At 42.1% G+C, this 18,854-nt stretch overlaps 1 protein-coding gene, 1 long non-coding RNA gene and 1 other non-coding gene across 5 annotated transcripts in view; 1 reads left to right on the forward strand and 2 right to left on the reverse strand.

Annotated features, from left to right (window-relative positions):
• Window positions 1-8,350, reverse strand: part of CFAP418 (cilia and flagella associated protein 418) — a 25,824-nt gene extending 17,474 nt beyond the window's left edge. Inside the window, exons 1-3 of one of the 2 annotated variants that reach the window (XM_086336002.1) lie at window positions 8,162-8,350; window positions 2,547-2,634; window positions 313-355 (exon numbers count right to left, since the gene is read on the reverse strand). In XM_086336002.1, the coding sequence (XP_086192128.1) occupies window positions 313-355; window positions 2,547-2,634; window positions 8,162-8,316 (286 nt within the window). In that variant the 5' untranslated portion in view covers window positions 8,317-8,350. Of the gene's footprint in view, window positions 1-312; window positions 378-2,546; window positions 2,635-8,161 lie in introns of both variants that reach the window. The other variant, XM_086336001.1, reaches the window with a different exon arrangement.
• On the forward strand, window positions 8,225-11,339 carry LOC147359068 (uncharacterized). Of its 2 annotated transcripts, none has more exons than XR_015140510.1 (2): window positions 8,225-8,941; window positions 10,936-11,339. It is a non-coding gene; the product is annotated as an uncharacterized LOC147359068 (long non-coding RNA). The 2 variants fall into 2 exon arrangements; XR_015140509.1 differs by having other exon boundaries at window positions 8,421-8,637.
• TRNAS-AGA (transfer RNA serine (anticodon AGA)) lies at window positions 8,798-8,879 on the reverse strand. Its single transcript has one exon. It is a non-coding gene; the product is annotated as a tRNA-Ser (tRNA).
• Window positions 11,340-18,854: the final 7,515 nt, after the last annotated feature.

Consider the following 18,854-nt stretch of genomic DNA (forward strand, 5'->3'; position numbering starts at 1 on the left):
AGAGGAAAATGTGTTTGCCAAATACTGTAAGGGACAAAGTAAATACTGAAGAGTATAACAGCACATTAATTCTGAGAAACTGTTCACACTTTTTTTTACACAGCAGAAAATTATTTACAACAGCAATAACCTCCCATTTAAGTTCCTTTGCACTAAGGAGTCATAGACCAGAAGAGCACGGAAAATGCTGCTATTGGGTCTTTCCCCTGAAAACTAACCAGTGCTTTGTTGCTCAATGTTGGTAAATGGTAACAAAATCTACTAGACCATGCTTAGCAGTGGGTGTAATTCACTGAAGCAATCCCGACTTACCTTTTACCAAGGCCTTGAATGGAAGCTCTGACAGATGTGTTACCTGAAGATTTAGATTTTAATTTCTGTTAAAAAAAACAAAATAATAAAAGACCACAGGTAACTTGGATAATTGTAACATGAAAACTAATATTCGTTATTTTGTAACAAAAGTATTTTAAAATGGCTTAAATAAAAATTTCCTATGATTTTAAAGTTTCAGAAATAAAAACAATGATCAAAACCTTTTAAAAGCAAAAGGGAAGTAGACCTCCCTGAGGAATTTACAAATTACTACGCTAACATTTAGTCTAGAAAATTGACATACTGCCATTATTAGCAAGCTAAGATTTAGAGTCACTTTATAACTCTTCAGTTAATACTAGAGTTCAATGATTTAATATGAAGGATCTGCTATTTAAAACTTCATCCTGGAAAAATGCAATTGAGGAAAAAAACCTCAGACTCATTTTAAAGGCTGTAAACGGTACTCACCTGAACTAAAAATAAATTAACCAAACTCCTGGGTAACTTCAGGAATATTAGTTTTGATCAAACGGAATGGTATCAACCATTAGATATTCAATGAAAATGTAGAGCTACCTAGTCACAGCCATACAGTAGTTCCTATATGGTTACATAACGTCATCATTAGCAAGCATTTATTAAGTGTTAACTGGTATAAGGTACCAAACAACGTAAGCCAACCACATCCTAGGACCACCGCCAAGGAGAGGAAATGAGAAGGAGAAAAGGCGATTTAAACTATGCGGAGACATGCCATCATTTACCTAGTAGGTGAGGAAATTTAATGGAGGCAAAATACTTTGTTTTACTATTTTCCCTTAACTCTTTTGTTAAACAGAACTGGAAACATTTTTGGTGCATATCTGACAAATACTAATGTGCCTGAGTCTCTTTTTGTCTTTGGAAGCATGCTCCATGTGCCATCCTGGCTCGCGTTTATGACTCAAAGCTGGCACACTGGGACAGCTGCAGCTGTTGCCGGGCTTTCTTGGGTGAGTCTGAAAATGGTTAACGAACAAAATAACTGGCAAATAACATAATACTGTAAGTCAACTATACTTTAACTAAAAAAAAAAAAAGAAAGAAAAACAACGCAATGGGTGAGCAATGGGGGAGGGAGTATTGTTCTCAGGAGCATAATCTGGCCTCTTAGGACAAGCTGGACATGGACTGGCAATTCACACACTTCTTTTCTCATCCAATCAATGTTTGACATCAACCTGCTTTTTTCCAGAAGTTTACTTGGGTTGCTTTCTCTCCTGCAGGTTGGAAAACTGAATATAATCACTAACTTCAAGAAGGGAGCATACAGGGACTTCCCTGGTGGTCCAGTGGTTAAGATTCCAAGCTCTGAAAGCAAGGGGTATGGGTTCAGCCCCTCGTCGGGGCACTAAGATTCTGCGTGCTGCAACGTGCAGCCAAATAGCTAAATAAAATCTGTTTCCTCATCCTCAAAAAAAAGGGAGCACACAGAAGAAATGTGTAAAAGTGTATTTCTTCATGATTATAAAACCTACTTTTGTTTCAAATTATCTTCTCTAATACTTCTTTAGAAAAGTACTTCCTTCTCTTTCTGAAATGCCTTGATCTGAAGATACATAGCTTCTGGTAGTTCAGTGGCACCTTCACTACTTTGGCCCGGGTTCAATTCCCAGAGGGGGAACTAAAATCCCGCAAGCCACGCAGCGTGGCCAAAAAAAAACAACAAAGAATTAAATCTGGGAAAATGTTAGAGTATGTTCAGTATGAGTAGTAAATATACAGGTGGCTGTTACATTATTTTACAAGCTTTTAAAAAGTTGTCATAGATACACAAGTATTTAAAAAATTAAAATATTACCAACTAACTCATTAGTTCAGGGATGAGAGCAATGGCAAAGCATCTGAGATGCTAAGCACATTCCTATAATGCAAGCTGATTTTAATCTTTTAGCAGAGTGCTCTTAGAGTCTACAAATAAATGCAAGTAATCAACTTCATCTGTAAGTTGCATTTTGTTCAACGCCTTTTCTAATTTATCATTCTTGATGAGAAATAAACAGCAAAACACACACAGTTTCTAATACTTTTTTCCTGTATAAATCTAAGTGGAATAATTTCTTTAAACAATTTTACTTCTCATAATTCAGGACTATAGATACTTGTAAATTCTATAAGCTTTTAGATTATTCTAAACATGTCTTGAGATAATGAAAGAATTGCTGTTACCTTTATGACACTTTACTTACAAAGTGTTTTTTGTCGAAGTGGGGCTCTTCAAATATTTCATTAATGAGACTGTCAAGATCATCTTCTTTTTCAAATGTTTCTGCTGATCTGAAAAAACAAACAACAACAACAAAAAAAACCAAGAAAACATTTGAAGCTTAAGTGCAGATAAAGTCAGCCAAGTATCTGAAGAGTTTTGTTTCAATAAAGTCTATTGTTAGAGTTGATAACAAAAGAATTGTGATACAATTTTTTTTTGTACTATGGGCATAGCCCAAGTTTCTTGAGAAAAAGATGTAGTTTATTGAGTACAAATTCACATGTGTACTTTTACATACTTAAAATGTAACATTTAAAGCCATATGATATATAAGAGAAAGGTAGGTATGTACTTTTCTAAATTATATCAACCACTTATTTAAGAATAAAAAATATGTACAATTGTAAGTAGAACCTGAGAATTATACACAAAGATAATTTTCATATGTCTAATTTTCCCCTAAGGGTTCCATTGTAAGTCAAATAATAGTCTCTTTACTACAGGAGCCAAAGGTTATATAACCAAATGATCAATTACAAACCCACACAGAACAGTGTTAGTTGCTTGATGGAGTACCTCAACTACCTCTTTATCTTCTGCAGGTAAAGCCATCATAGGATTACTGACAAACTGTTACTGCATGGGACTTCTATTTAACAGCTAACATTTACTAGATGTTGGAGAAGGAAATGGCAACCCACTCCAGTATTCTTGTCTGGAGAATCCCAGGGATGGCGGAGTCTGGTGGGCTGCCATCTATGGGGTTGCACAGAGTCGGACACGACTGAAGCGACTTAGCAGCAGCAGCAACATTACTGAATGTTACGGAATTCAGTAACATTTACTGAATACACAGATGTGAAGAGATTAAAAAACGTGCCCAAGGTCATATAAATAGTGGAAGGAGAGGCTTGGAATTGAATCTAGGGCAGTTCAAGATACCTAACAGTAAAGGAGACTAACTCTCTTCAGAGTTGCTATTGTACAGATGCTATACATCGTTAGTACTTTATAACTTCACTGGATCATGAAATTATTTATTTTAAAAGACAGGCTTTTCAGTCTATTTCTAGAAACGTATTTGCTCTGAAATTTTTAACATCAGGACTACAGTCCCGATAGTCTCTGATACTATTTGTGCTGTGCTGTGCTGTGCTTAGTCGCTCAGTAGTGACTCCGCAGAGTCCGACTCTTTGTGACCCCATGGATTGTAGCCCACCAGGCTCCTCTGTCCATGGGGCTTCTCCAGGCAAGAATACTGGAGCGGGTTGCCATGCCCTCCTCCAGGGGATCTTCCCAACCCAGGGAGGGAACCCAGGTCTCCCGAATTGCAGGTGGATTCTTTTACCAGCTGAGCTACCAGGGAAGCTCCTGATACTGCTTAGCGTGTGATACTTACCTGACTTAAGAGAATGCAGAGGCTGCTAACACTGAATGACTGACTCCATTTCTGTATAGACTCTGCCTTTTCAGTTTTTCCCTTTCTAACTTTTACCTTTATTATTTTCCACTCTACATTTCCTTCATAGCTCAGTTGGTAAAGAATCTGCCTGCAATGCAGGAGACCTGGGTTCAATTCCTGGGTTGGGAAGATCCCCTGGAGAAGGAAATAGCAACCCACTCCAGTATCCTTGCCTGGAGAATTCCATGGACTGAGGAGCCTGGCGGGCTACAGTCCATCGGGTCACAAGAGTCGGACATGACTTAGCGACTAAACCACCACCATACTGGTTTCTTGCCAAGGATGCTTTCCTCTTCACAGAAGCACTCCAAAAACCCTCTGGCTGCTGCCACCCTCTCTTATCACTACTGAAGAGTAGTTTTTATCCATTATTCTACCTCCTTACAAGTATTAATATACTGGATTTAGCATCAGTTGGTGACCTGGCTGAGGGCTTCTCAACCTTAGCAATACTGACATTTGGACCAGATCATTCTTTGATGTGTGTGTCACAGTGGTAGGCTTGTGCACTGTAGGATGTTTTATAGTATTTTTGACTTCTACCAGCTAGATGCCAGTAGCACACCCTTCCTCAATTGTGACAATCAAAAAATGCTGTTGTCAAATGCCCCTTGAGTGGTAAAGTCATCAACAGTTGAGAACTATCCACCTAGTTTAAATTAAGCTTATGGAATTTAAGCTTAAATTAAATTTCCATAAGCTGTTGTGGAAAAACCCAAATGAACTTTTTGGCCAACCCAATATTTAATCTCTCTGAATCGCCTGCAATGCAGGAGACCATGGTTCGATTCCTGGGTTGGGAATTTCCCCTGGAGAAGGGATAGACTACCCATGCCACTATTCTTGGCTTCCCTGGTGGCTCAGAGGGTAAAGTGTTTGTTTCTTGGGCTCCCCTGGCGGCTCAGATGGTAAAGAATCTGCCTGCAATGTGGGAGACCTGGGTTCCATCCCTGGGTTGGGAAGATGCCCTGGAAGAGGGCATGGCAACCTATTCCAGTATTCTTGCCTGGAGAATCTTCGTGGACAGAGGAGCCTGGTGGGCTGCAGTCCATGGGGTCTCAAAGAGTCAGACACGATTAAGTGACTAAGCACACAGAACCTCAGACATTTTGTACGTAACAAGCAGATCTAGACAACTACTTAAAACTTCTTCCAGGTGTAATACGCTGCCTCTGGCCTCTATATCCCTCAGCTACAATGAAACTCCTTTTTTGCCCCCAAAGTCTCTACTGCCCAAATCATTACATTCAATGGCCTTGCTCAGTAACAATCCTTTTAATCTTTCAGAAGCACCTGACACCAATTCCTTCAATTTCTATTGTGACAGCAGGTTGCTAAAATGTCCCTGAGAAATTCTCTCCTTTGGTTTTCAGGATGTTCTCTCTGGATTCCCTTCTCCCCTGCAGTTTCACAATTTCAAGAATCAGATGCATTCAGATGTTACCAGTCTACTCAGTACTGTTAGGGGTTTGAACTACCAGCTTACATTAAGACTGGTCTGTTATTAGAGCACACAATTTTATGACGTCTGTGCTTACCTATGTTTTCCTATAGAAGTGGGAAAAAAATGCCATCATTTCACTGAGAAAACATATACATTTTAAAGGACAATATAATGTTGTTTGGTTTTTTGATGCTACAATACAATAATCTTTGTCAAAGGTTAATAAATAGCTATTGGTTCTCTGATTTTGCTTCTTATATTGAATCTTGATTTAAAATATAGTTTCTGTCAAAAATAAAATACATATTCTACATAATACAGACAATTGGGGTTTAACACTTGAACCACAATTAAATGTGAAAGGTATACAAAAAAGCTTATATCTAGGTGTACAATGTCCTAGTAGACTTGGAAACATGAACTTGGGCAAGTAACTATTTTTCTAAGTCTTGATTTGGTCAGTTAAATGAGTGTAATAATAGCATTCACTTCATAAGGATTTGGAAATTAAATGAAAAAACACACATAAGGCTCTTAGTATACAGAAAGGATTCAATAAATGTTGGTTATTATTATACCTATTATCTAGGAGGTTATGATATTATCTGTAAATATTCCCCATCTGTATCATCCTGAACCACATTATTCTTATTGCAGTTCAACTCACATCAGTCTTTTAAAAAAAAAAAAACACTAATCATATATTTCTCTTTATCATTTTGAAGTCTTCATCAAATTGCTATGTTCTGACTGTTTATATTAGCAGCTGTTCCTGATATCCAGATGTGGCAAAGTCATGTATTAGTTGCAGAACTGTCATTTTAAAGACACAGTTCCAGTATTTTAACTCTTTTAAGAAAAAGAGATACAGGCTAAATCACTGTACAATTGGCAGATAGTCTCCTATTAATAAATTCATAATATAAGTAGGTTCCTAACTTTCTGGTATCAATCTTGGCTCAGGATAAAATTTTAATGTTTGACATTATATATTGCGTTTATATTTAAGTTTAGGGTCTTTGTTGGTGCTTTCTGTGCAGTTTACCTTTATAAATATACTGCCAAGTGAAAAGTTTTAACATGTGAATAACAGTAGCACTGGCTTGCTACAGCTTCTGTAAATGTATTATTGAAGAATTTGATTTAGTATGGTGGGATGGGGTACTAGGATTACGGATGGATTTTACAGACAGAGGCATAAAAGGACCTGTGCTTGGAAAGGATCTGTCCACCTTACTAATCCTTACCATTTTCAGCAGCTAGCTCCAAGTCGTCCTATCCCTCTGTGCTAGTTCTAAGATGAATAGGCTCTTGGAAGGCTCTTTGATAAATTCTTTCCATGCTCAAAGGAGTGAATAAAAAGAACAAAGAAACTGCAAGCTAACACTGCTGTAGGACAGGAATGGTAGATCTGCTGGAAATCAGTATAGAAGGATGTCCAGCCTTCAAGATAACAATATACAAATTAATGAGAGTGATATTTGCATATACAGTCAAGTCAGCCTTAGCCCATTCAAAGCAGTCATTTTAGTTGGCTCAACATTTATTTCTTAGAATGCTGCCCAGCACTCAACTAATTTTTAGAGCTTCTGTTTCTGAACTTTAGACTCTTTGGAATGTTTTTATTGTGAAGGCGAGTTTTTAAACAAACATCTGTCATTGGAGGTAAAGCTAGTAAATTGGGTAGCAATGGTGCCGGGCTCTGGGAAATCACATAGAGGTGCACAAAAACAAAACAGAATCCACAGACGCAACCATAAATGAACAAGACTGAATCTCTTGGTTTGTTCCAAAGCTGCCTCCGTGTAATTCCACAAGGGTTTCTAAGAGATTCAAGCAAGAGTTGTTGTAGAGCCTCCCAAGTTATCACTTTGAAGGCCTATACTCACTCTGGCAAAAATGGAATTGAGGGGAAGTGGAGATAAGAAGAAAGTCATTGCTATTTAATAATTACATAGGAAAAAAAAAAGACTGACAAATATGAAAGATACTTTTTTAGATCAAAAACCAAAACTTTAAGAAATTTCCCCAAATTTCAATTTGGATGCCTGAGATCCTCTGCGACCCTTAGTTGGGGCCCTGGGTAGAAGGATGGTGGTGGGATTAATAGAGTGTGACCAATAACTAAATCTTTTTTCCTAAATCCAACCTCATTCAATTCTGAGCTTCAAAGGGAAAAACAACAACAACAACAATAACTAATGATGGACCAGAATGCAAACGTTTTCTCCAGCAACTGGCCCAAGGATTGTTCTGCCTGGGGAATGGGGTCCCCGCACCTGAAAAGGGGACGAGAATCATTCACGCACACGGAGGCCCGGGTCACCGTGACTCCCTCAGGGTTCGAGAGCAGGGGCCTAAGATGCACCCCCTCTGCCCCCCTGGCAGCCGCGGGGATGTGTCCGGGTGGAACAGACCTGGGGAAGCCGCGGGCTCTCAGAGGCGGGGCCTGCTCGGGGGGCGGAGTCGGGCCTCGGGGAGAGATGCTAAGATCCTCGAGGACGAGGCGCGGGAGTACGTGCGGCCCCGGGGAGTGAGGGACTGAGGGTCTGAGCCGGAACACGGAGAGGAGCTGGAGGTCGTGGGAGGGGCGGGTGGGAGTACGGTTTTTTCGGTCTGGAGGCGGAGGGGTGGCCTTAGGGCCTGGAGCAGGCTTCACCACAACAGTCCACCCCTCCCGCCTGTTAACCTGAGATTCTCTTTCGCCTCGGCTCGGTTCTGGTCGTGGCCGAAGAAGCCGCCTCCGCCGCCTCTGGGCCGCTCGACCGTACCCAGTCTCAGTGGGTCTGGTCGGCAAAACTTGGACTCCACCTCATCCAAGAGCTCGTCTAGGTCCTCCGCCATCTTGTATTCTCACGTCTTGCTCCCGGGTTGTTCTGGCAACCGGTGGTTTCCAGGAGCAACGCGAGGACCGCCCCCCCACCATCCCTTCCCGGGGCGCGCGCCCCGTCGCCCCGCGCATGCGCGCCCCGTTTCCGAGCCTCGCGAGGCTTGGTTGCTGACGAGCTCGCGCGAAAAGACGCGGTGGGGTCGCGAGGCCCCCAGGCGGGCGAAAGTTCCGGCGGCGGGGCGGGAGGTCGGCGTTGTCCGTTTCTGCGCTACTGGCTTTCCTGTTCCCGATTGTTTGAAGTGTTTTGTCCCGTCTCCCTCTCCTCCTGGACTCAGGTTGTAACCACAATCGCCCGACTCCCTAGCTCTGTCATCTCCTCCTCGTCTAGCCCCCTTGGGGTCCCAGTCGTATCCCAGCCGTTCATAAATTATTTAAATGGTCTGCGGAGAAGCCTGGAAAAGAGAAATAAGCACCTGTGTCAAAATGTTCATTTCCCGTAGTCGGCAGGATTCGAACCTGCGCGGGGAGACCCCAATGGATTTCTAGTCCATCGCCTTAACCACTCGGCCACGACTACTGCTGGTGGTTTCTTTGGCAGTGAGATCTATGTAGAGCTTGCACACAAGTGTCTAGTTACAGGTATGTTTGCATCTCTACAAAGGTTTTCTGTCAGTTTAAGCGCACATTTGAATGTTTTAGTTATTAATAATTTTAGCTTCTCGGAGGGGATCTTGAGAGTATCGCCAATCATAAAAAACTGAATTTTAGTAAAATCGCTAGTTAGAAAACAAGAGAGAGGGAAGAAAGGTTGGTGCTGCTGTACACTGGCTTGCCGAGGTGTGCATTTTTCCGGCGATAACTGGGAATCCTAGGGCCCCGGATCAGCCTCCCGGCCTCCTTGCGTGATCAGCTCGACTTTCCCGCCGCTGTCTAAGCACAAACAGCTCCAGGACTCTTTTTACCCACTACGCACTAAAGTAGTGCTCCCCACTGATTTAAATTCACTATGCAGGGCTAGAATGTGCCACAGTGTCTTAAAGACACTGCTCGGAAAAGTATGATGTGTGATACACCTGCAAGGTATTGTCTGCCCTGTAAATACTACGTATGCACACTGAAACCTGAACTTTTGAGTATTTCTGAAGGGGAATTGCAAAGAGGTTGGCAACCTTGGAAACTCTGGAGATACTATGATCGAAATGAATTAGTAGCTTCATTTGGTTGGGTTTTTTGTTGTCTGTTCAGAATATCTATTAAAGATATTTTTTTTAATTGTAATTTTTTTATATTTGTTTTCCAATTAAAAAATTACAATTAAAAAAAAGATATTCTGATAGATATTCTGAACAGACAACATATGATGGCGCAAATGTAGAGCCAACCTTTAAATATTCATGACTTTTGGGAGCCAGTTGTTAAATGCAGCCACTGTGAAAAAATTAAATTATGTAGACTTACAGTTAATTACATTAAAAAACAAAAACAGTCAAAATTCACCACGGTCTGGTTATTATCCTATATTTTATTATAATTTATGTTTGAGGTTATTTACATCTGTTGTATCTGCAATAGTTTACAGTGGTCTATTGTTGTGAACCTCTTCCTAACTTCCCATTCGTGATGTCACTTGGGTAGCTTGAAATTAGGCTTCCTGGGTGTATTTACACCAGGATATTGCAAATGGTACAAAATACTTTTCTTGCTAGAGCTAGTTGTCAGGCACTTATCAGCATGTCACTAATGTTTCAGTTCAGTTCAGTCGCTCAGTCCTGTCCGACTCTTTGCGATCCCATGAATCGCAGCACGCCAGGCCTCCCTGTCCATCACCAACTCCCGGAGTTCACTCAAACTCATGTCCATCGAGTTGGTGATGCCATCCAGCCATCTCATCCTCTGTCTTCCCCTTCTCCTCCTGCCCCCAATCCCTCCCAGCATCAGAGTCTTTTCCAGTGAGTCAACTCTTCGCATCAGGTGGCCAAAGTACTGGAGTTTCAGCTTTAGCGTCATTTCTTCCAAAGAACACCCAGGGCTGATCTCCACCACCAGGCAAATCTTGAATATTCCCAGCAAGGCAGCATTCCCCTTACCTGTCAGGCTTCCCTGGTTGTTATTTTAACTATCAGAATCTTGTCGTATAGTATGACATCCCACTCAGTATATTGATATTTTATTTTGTTTTTCCCCTATTTACCTTGCTGGGTGATTTCTACTCAGAACTGACCTCCAGCAGAAAGACAGGAATAAACCACTTGATACTGAAATTACCCTTGCAGTATGGTTCCAGGGGGAGTTATGCATAATTGGCATACAGTTTAATACACTTAATAATTTGATTTTTCTTTAGAAAAGATGAAATCTGAGGTATACCATCAGTAGTTGAAAGACTTAGCATGTAGATTTGCATGAAGGACTATGAAAGATAAAAGAGGAAGGTTTCTAATTTTGTGTTTTGTTTATATGAATATTAGAAAAAATGAAGCTTATTTCCTTCTTCCTCCACTCCCACCCCCATTTTAATGTGTAGATATCATGTGTAGATCATCCAGAGGTAGGTATTTTGAGAATTTCACTTACAGCGTATCAACTCTTCTTTGGAACTTCTGACTTCAGTTGTGTTGTCTTTCTGGCTTTAGAGAAAGTCAAGTTCAATGTCTACAGTGAGAAATGCCATATACGCATATGTGGATGGCTGTGTGATAACCTGGAAAATGAAAGCACACTACTAAAAATCTCCAGGGACGTCCCTGGTGGCCTAGTGGTTAACATTTCAGACTTCACTGTCGTGGCCCAAGTTCAAGCCCTGTTGGAGGAACTGAAATCCTGCAAGCCACATAGAGTGGCCAAAAAAAAAGAAAAACTCCGGATGTCAGGAGCAACACCAGGTGCACTTCAGTGGACTCTAAGCAATGGAGGTGGTTGTACATGGTGAATGTATACATGGCTTTGGAAAATTCATGCAAATCATATTAGAAAACAATTAAAAAAAACATATTTTTTCATTTTTTTCCAAAATAAAGAGTCTTGTTTATTATCTCTATAATTGTTAATATGTGTTGACAGTGGTGTGAATACTTGTCCCCTAACTCTTTCCCAGTCTTGGAAAGCATGCCAAGCGTCAGATGTTTCATAAAGGAATATAGCCAAGAGTCTTCAGACAATACAGTTATTAAATATGGTAAAAGTGGCTTGCTGTGTATTATTACATTTACTTAGCATTCCAAGGAAATATTTTAGGGAAAAGGTGTCCAAAATAAGAAAACAAAGCCCTGCTGACTTTGCCAAGTAACTGAAGACTGCTCGGAACCTGCCTTCTTGCTAGCACTGATCTAAATGAGTTAGAGGTGGTAATAGAACCGGTTCTGTTCTCACACACGGTCCAGGCCAACCTGTTAAGTTACAAGGTGTTCTATAGTCGTCCTAGCTGTTCACATCATGAATTGCAAGGCCTCTTTGGATTCTCATATATTAATAGGGTATTCCCTGGTGGCTCAGACGGCAAAGAGTCTGCCTGCAATGCAGGAGACCCAGGTTCAATCCCTGGGTTGGGAAGATGCCCTGGAGAAGGAAATGACAAGCCACTCCAGTATTCTTGCCTGGAAAATCCCATGGACCGAGGAACCTGGCAGGCTACAGTCCATTGGGTTGATGTATTAATGCTTTTTCTCCCCCTACACCGAGAATAGATACTGCTGGGCAGTGACAGCGTCGTGGGTGTGAGGGGAGGCATCTTCGCAGAACAGTCGCCAGCCTTCCAGCTGCTAATGCTGGAGACGGAATAGCACTGGGGCAGCTCTGATTCTTGCAAGTGGTCCCCGAGTTAGGCCTCAGTGCCCCGTAGGTAAATTCAGTCCAGAACACGAAGAATCTTTATTGGAATTTGTACACTCGTCTCTCACAGCTGTGGAGAGTTTAGACTAATCACAACTCTCGCTGGGATCCTATCATCTTTGTAATTTGAAAAAGGATCAGGAGCCTGCAGACTTGGAACATCTTGAGAAAACTCTGGCTCTGAAATACATCATCACACGTGGGGGACACCACTTGCGGCATCATCGCAGAGAGCTGAAGAATGCTGAAATCGAGTATTTCTCTGGCGTGATTTCAAATGGCCTGAGAAATCCGAGAACTTTTTTTTTTTTTTTTAACTGCAAAACAGATTCTTTCCTCTTCCATCAACCCTGTTGCTGTCAAAGTGTCCCATGTTAGGTGCCAGAAATGAGCATAGCCTTTTAGTGATAGCAATGCCAAGGTTAACACGGCTCCCGGCACTCTCTCAAGAATCTGTTAGGGTGTATTTTGATCCACAGACATGTTCCAAAGGTGTGCATCTCCTTAGTCTTTCTAGTTTCAGTACATTTCTCTTCAGCAGCAGTGACAAACCCTGTCACTTTCTGTCAGAACTTCTCATGCTTTCTGGCCCCTCGAACACTATTTTTCACAGACCCCCATGAGTCCATATGGTAGGGCTAGGCTCAAAGTTGGTATTTGGGAAGCAGCCTCTGACGGCACAGAGATCTGGTGAACTACAGTCATTTGTTCAAAAGGAGTATTCGCAGATGTGCTCTAAGAGGGTAATACAATTTTTGATCCCACTCAAATGGATATTTTATCACCAATCCACATAACAACCAACAAACAGATCAACCTGAAGAGGCAAGTGCTAATTCCTGTGGCTCAAACCCATCAACCCCCTGAGGAGTCAGTAGTCCAGCCTTTGTTTGAGGTTTTGACATGAAAACAATTTTTTTTTTCACTTCTATAGTTCTGTGAGTCCAGCTCCCTCTTCCCTCCTTGTTTCAAATAAATTTTTGCTTCATGATTTTCAGCCTTCAGAAAGTTAAACCTGATTCAAGGAAAAAAAAAGGATCAGTTGGGGAACTATGTGGGGAAGTAAAAGTTTGAGCTAGATGTTATAATGAAGGCAAAGAAAGAAAGTGAAGTAGCTCAGTCATGTCTGACTCTTTGTGACCCCATGGACTGTAGCCTATCAGTTCCTCCACCCATGGGATTTTCCAGGCAAAATACTGGAGTGGATTGCCATTTCCTTCTCCAGGAGATCTTCCCCACCCAGGGATTGAACCCAGATCTCCTGCATTGTAGGCAGACGCTTTACAGTCTGAGCCACCAGGCAAACTGAGAACCAGATGGATGGAGGCCATTAGAAATGTCTTGCAGGCCAGGGCTTAGGTTTAGTGCCTAGTGGTCTTCCTGGTCTCCAGTTGGCCATAGTGCCTCTTAGGGAGGAACCCAGCGTTTTAGGCAGGCCACTTTGCTCTATTTCCTCAGCCATACTTCCACATATCAACCAACCTTTATAGCTTAAAGATTCTTACAGCTTTCTGAAAAATCCTAAAGCTCCCCCTACTTGAAGACCTCACAGAAGTCCCTAAGGATAAAGCCAACAAAAGTATCTCTCTTACAATAATCGCCCAAGGAATATAAGGGGACTGGAAAGGACTTTAGTGATTGTGTATAAAATTCATTTTACAGATGAAGCAATTGAGGCCAGAGAAGTGAATCAATTTAGAAATTAATTATTAGATCTTCATTGCAACTGTTACATTATCTTATTTCATTATCAGGCTGGTTATTCTGGATAAGACTTTCTAGTGGTTATAAGAGTAAAGATTACGTTTTCACATTTTGGAATCCTTTCATACCTGGATTGATGTATCAATAAAACCTGTCGTATCCCCCCTAGTTCTTTGTCTCTGATTGTCAGTGTTATTTGAAGGTACCCACTGTAGGAGACCCAGAATCTTCCTGGGTCAGAAAGATCCCCTGGAGAAGGAAATGGCAACCCACCCTAGTATTCTTGCCTGGATAATCCCATGGACAGAGGAGCCTGGCAGGTTACAGTCTATAGGGTCGCAAGAGTCGGACATGACTCAGTGATAGATACCACTGCTCTATAGTTTTAGTAATTATGGCTGCTGCTGCTGCTATGTTGTGTGTCCGACTTCAGTTGTGTCCGACTCTGTGTGACCCCATAGACGGCAGCCCACCAGGCTCCGCCATCCCTGGGATTCTCCAGGCAAGAATACTGGAGTGGGTTGCCATTTCCTTCTCCAATGCATGAAAGTGGACAGTGAAAAGTGAAAGTGAAGTCGCTCAGTCGTGCCGGACTCTTAGCGACCCCGTGGACTGCAGCCTACCAGGCTCCTCCTTCCATGGGATTTTCCAGGCCAGAGTACTGGAGTGGGGTGCCATTGCCTTCTCCGGATTATGGCTAGTCCTCATATTATGTGTGAGGACACAAATTCTTGAGGGACAGACTGGAACGGATGCATAGTTGTTTGTCCTATATTGCCTAGGAAGGTGGGGAAGAAGAGTGCATTTTGAGAGCATCTAAATTTAAATCCTCTTACGTGACTTTTAGGGACTAGGAAATCCCTATTGTATGTTAACAGTAAGGCTGGTTCTCTGACTGACTTGTGAGTTAGAAGCCTGTAGAGATGGTTAGGTCTTCCTTTCCCCGATGCCTGCTAACACAGGTGCGGAATGGTCTGTTCAAGCCTCAGAAGCTCTCGGCTGAAGGAGAATGAATCTTCTGAGCCTTCAGGGAGGTCTCAGCTCCAGGAGGGGCTGTGAGGGCTATCGAGGAGGGTCAGAGCAGACCTCTCGCTTACCTCCACACTCCCGTGCTGGCATGTGCCTAGCCCTTGAATGAAGGGACAGATTCCTTCCATAGAAGGAGCAGCATATTTTCTGGTCTTTCTTTCTTTTTTTTTTTTTTTTTCCTGAAAACGGATATCATCTCAGATTGCATGCAGCCAGATTCAACCAGATATTTATGACTGGCAGAACATCTCTGATTGCTCTGTCAGTTCCTGCTTGCCCTGCTTGGTACTGAAAAGTCCTACCTGCATGATGAACCCCACCCTGTCCCCGCCCCTCCCCCACCCCCCCAGTCCCTGAGTCACTCCAGGACCTACTCACTCTTCTCCATCATGGCTAGATTTGGAATTGGTCTGGGATGGCCTATGTCTAATGGGGCTTCCCAGCTGGTGCTGGTGGTAAAGAACCCCCCTGCCAATGCAGGACATGTAAGAGGCACCACTTTAATCCCTAGGTTGGGAAGATCCCTTTGAGGAGGGCAGGGAAACCCACTTCAGTATTCTTTCCTGGAGAATCCCACGGACAGAGGAGCCTGTTGGGCTACGGTCCACAGGGTCTCAAAGAGCAGGTTATGACTAAAATGACTTGGCATGCCTGGCTGCCCTATGAACCAGTGTGTGATGGATTTCTTTTACTTCTTTAAAGTTTATTTTAAATTTTTCTGTATTTGTTTTGGGCTGTGCTAGGTCTTCATTGCTGATCGTGGACTTCCTCTATTGTGGTGAGCAGGGGCTGCTCTTTGTTGCAGTGCTCGGCCTTCTCACTGTGGTAGCTTCTCTTGTTGCAGAGCACGACCTCTAGAGCACAGACTTCAGTAGTTGTGACCTATGGGCTTAATTGCCCTGTGGCATGTGGGATCTTCCCCGACCAATCCCCCTGCATTGGCAGTCCCTCTATTCTACTTTTAGATTGAAATCCCATTTGTATTCTGAGGCTGAAGTTTTGTCCAAAGCCCAAACCCTCGTCCAGGGCTGTAGTCGTTTCCTAGGGCTTCCAAAGATACATCACCACAAACTTGGCACCTTAAAACAACAGAAATCTGTTCTCAGTGCTGAAGGCCAGAAGTCTGAAATCAAGATGTGGCAGGACCACACTCTCTCTGATGGTTTCAAGGGACAATCAGTTCCTTGCCTCTTCCATCTTCTGGTGGCTATTAGCATTCCCTGATGTGTAGACTCATCACTCTAGTCTCTGCCTCTGTCTTCACATTGCCTTCCAGGTGTCTTATTTTATGAGGATCCATCTAATTGCCTTTAAGACTCACCCAAATTACCCAGGGTAAGCTCTTCCTTTCAAGATTCTTAAGTTAATCACATCAGTAAAGCTCCCTTTTCAGATATTTCTGGACAATTTGGGTGAGTCCTAAAGAGAATTAGACTCTAGGGATTTGACATGGATATCTTTTTTTAGGGAGGAAGAAGTCATTACTTAGTTTACAAAGGTTCTAATATCTCTGGGCCCGTGTTGGCTCTTCTTCCTGAGGGATGAGCCCCTTGTCTTTCTTATTTCTAGCTATGAATATGTTCATGTATACACAACTCAGTATAAACATCTCTTTGCTATCTATCTCTCTATTCATCCATCTAATCTACCTCTTTATGTTATCTAAAATGAGACAAAAATTTTATGAAATTATATTTTAATCAATGTGAGATGTATTCTGATATTTCCTATACTATCATTTTATTCAGAAAAAAGTGCTAGTCAAAACCTACTTTAATTGATTCATAATAAGTAGTGACCTACAGTTTGCTGTATTCTGTTCTTAGAGCACTGCTCTGATTATATCCTGTTTCTTCCTCTCTTTTTAAATCTGTTTTTTTTGTATTTATTTATAGCTGTGCTGGGTCTCCACTGCTGCAAGAGGGCTTTCTCCAGTTGCTGAGAGCAGTGACTGCTTTGTGGGCTCTAGGACACACGGGTAGTGCAGGCCCAGCTGCCTTATGGCATGAGGGATCTTCCAGGACCAGAGATTGAACCACAGTTCCCTGAATTGGCAGGCAGATTCTTAACCACTGGACCACCAGGGAAGCCCCTTTGACTAACTCTCTGATGGTCTTATATTGCTTTCCATCTGAAGTCCAAGGTCCTCATTCTGGAAGGCTCCTAGTTCCCCCTCAGATCCATTATCCCTGGCAGGAGGCAGCAGACTGGGGGCTTTGGACCTGAAGGCTGGTCTGTGGCACTTGGAAGTGCTGTGGCCTTAGACAAGTTAACTTTTTTATGTCCCTGTCTCTTCACTTGTAAAAGAGGATCAGGGTGCCTTCCTTCCTGGGCTGCTGTGAGGGTCAGATGAGAGAACACGCACTTGGTGCTCAGTAAACATTAGTGGGGAGGGTTTCTGCCCAGGACATGCCCTGGTTCCCAACATACTCCACTTTTGGCAGTTTTCCAGAAGAATTTGGTGCCCTCCTGCATCTGTCCATTTGTTCATTCTATTACCCCTTCCTGACCCAACTGCCCTTTTTGGAGAAATCTTATCAGTCTTTCTTGACTCAGTCAAAATGTCACCATTTTAGTCTCCTCTGGTCGATGAGTGGGAAGTGGTCTGGTCACCCTTGTGAGTCTGTAGTCTTATAACTATGTTTTGGTGCTTCTTGTCTGTCATAGTTCTGTCTAGTGTCCTTTACAAGAACGTGAGAGCCTTTTCAGATGGGGAATGTGTTCACCCCATGTATACTTTCCCCATGCATCCCCCCAAAACACTTAGAACAAATAATATAATATATTGGGTGATTTAGTGTGTAAAACTACCACTTGCTGTAGGAAGCTGGGATAAGTATGACTCTTAAGTTTTCCAGTTAATATAGAATGTTTGATAACTGTGTATGTAACTGAGGATGTCTTGCCTATCTTATGTTTTAAATTCCATTTTTTTAAATAAAAAAAAATCCTTGGTTTATCTGAACTTTTCATATATACACAGCTTGTATATATGAAAGTGACCAGCTTGTATATAAGTAATAAGTAGTAATATATAAGTAGTAACATGTACAAGTAATAATGCTTATGTATAAATAAGTGACCAGCTTATAGCTGGTTTTATATCAATGATGTCAAAGAAGTTATTGATCATTCCTAGGGTTATCTTATATGCATGTGTATGTGTGTGCTTTAATCATTGTATCAGTGCATGGTAAAGGAAAATTAGTTAGCAAAATAAAAGAATGGTATAGTTCTAGAAGATATCTCAGCTTAACAGTATAGATTGAAGGTTATGAGCTCAGGCTCTGGACCTAAAACTCTTGAATTTAAACCCTATTTATTATAAATAAAATTCTTTCATTTATTGGTTGTGCTATTTAATCTCTCTATGTCTTTGTGTCCTCATCTGTATCAGATCAGATCAGTCGCTCAGTCGTGTCTGACTCTTTGCAACCCCATGAATCGCAGCACGCCAGGCCTCCCTGTCCATCACCAACTCCCAGAGTTCACTGAGACTCACGTCCATCGAGTCAGTGATGTCATCCAGCCATCTCATCCTCTGTCGTCCCCTTCTCCTCCTGCCCCCAATCCCTCCCAGCATCAGAATCTTTTCCAATGAGTCAACTCTTCGCATGAGGTAGCCAAAGTACTGGAGTTTCAGCTTTAGCATCATTCCTTCCAAAGAAATCCCAGGGCTGATCTCCTTCAGAATGGACTGGTTGGATCTCCTTGCAGTCCAAGGGACTCTCAAGAGTCTTCTCCAACACCACAGTTCAAAAGCATCAAGTCTTCGGTGCTCAGCCTTCTTCACAGTCCAACTCTCACATCCATACACGACCACAGGAAAAACCATAGCCTTGACTAGACGAACCTTTGTTGGCAAAGTAATGTCTCTGCTTTTCAATATGCTATCTAGGTTGGTCATAACTTTCCTTCCAAGGAGTAAGCGTCTTTTAATTTCATGGCTGCAGTCACCATCTGCCGTGATTTTGGAGCCCAGAAAAATAAA

The sequence above is a fragment of the Bos grunniens genome, chromosome 14 (genome assembly GCF_055505025.1).
Source record: "Bos grunniens cultivar Pamir isolate PY7600 chromosome 14, Bosgru_T2T1.0, whole genome shotgun sequence".
NCBI classification, from domain to species: Eukaryota; Metazoa; Chordata; class Mammalia; order Artiodactyla; family Bovidae; genus Bos; species Bos grunniens.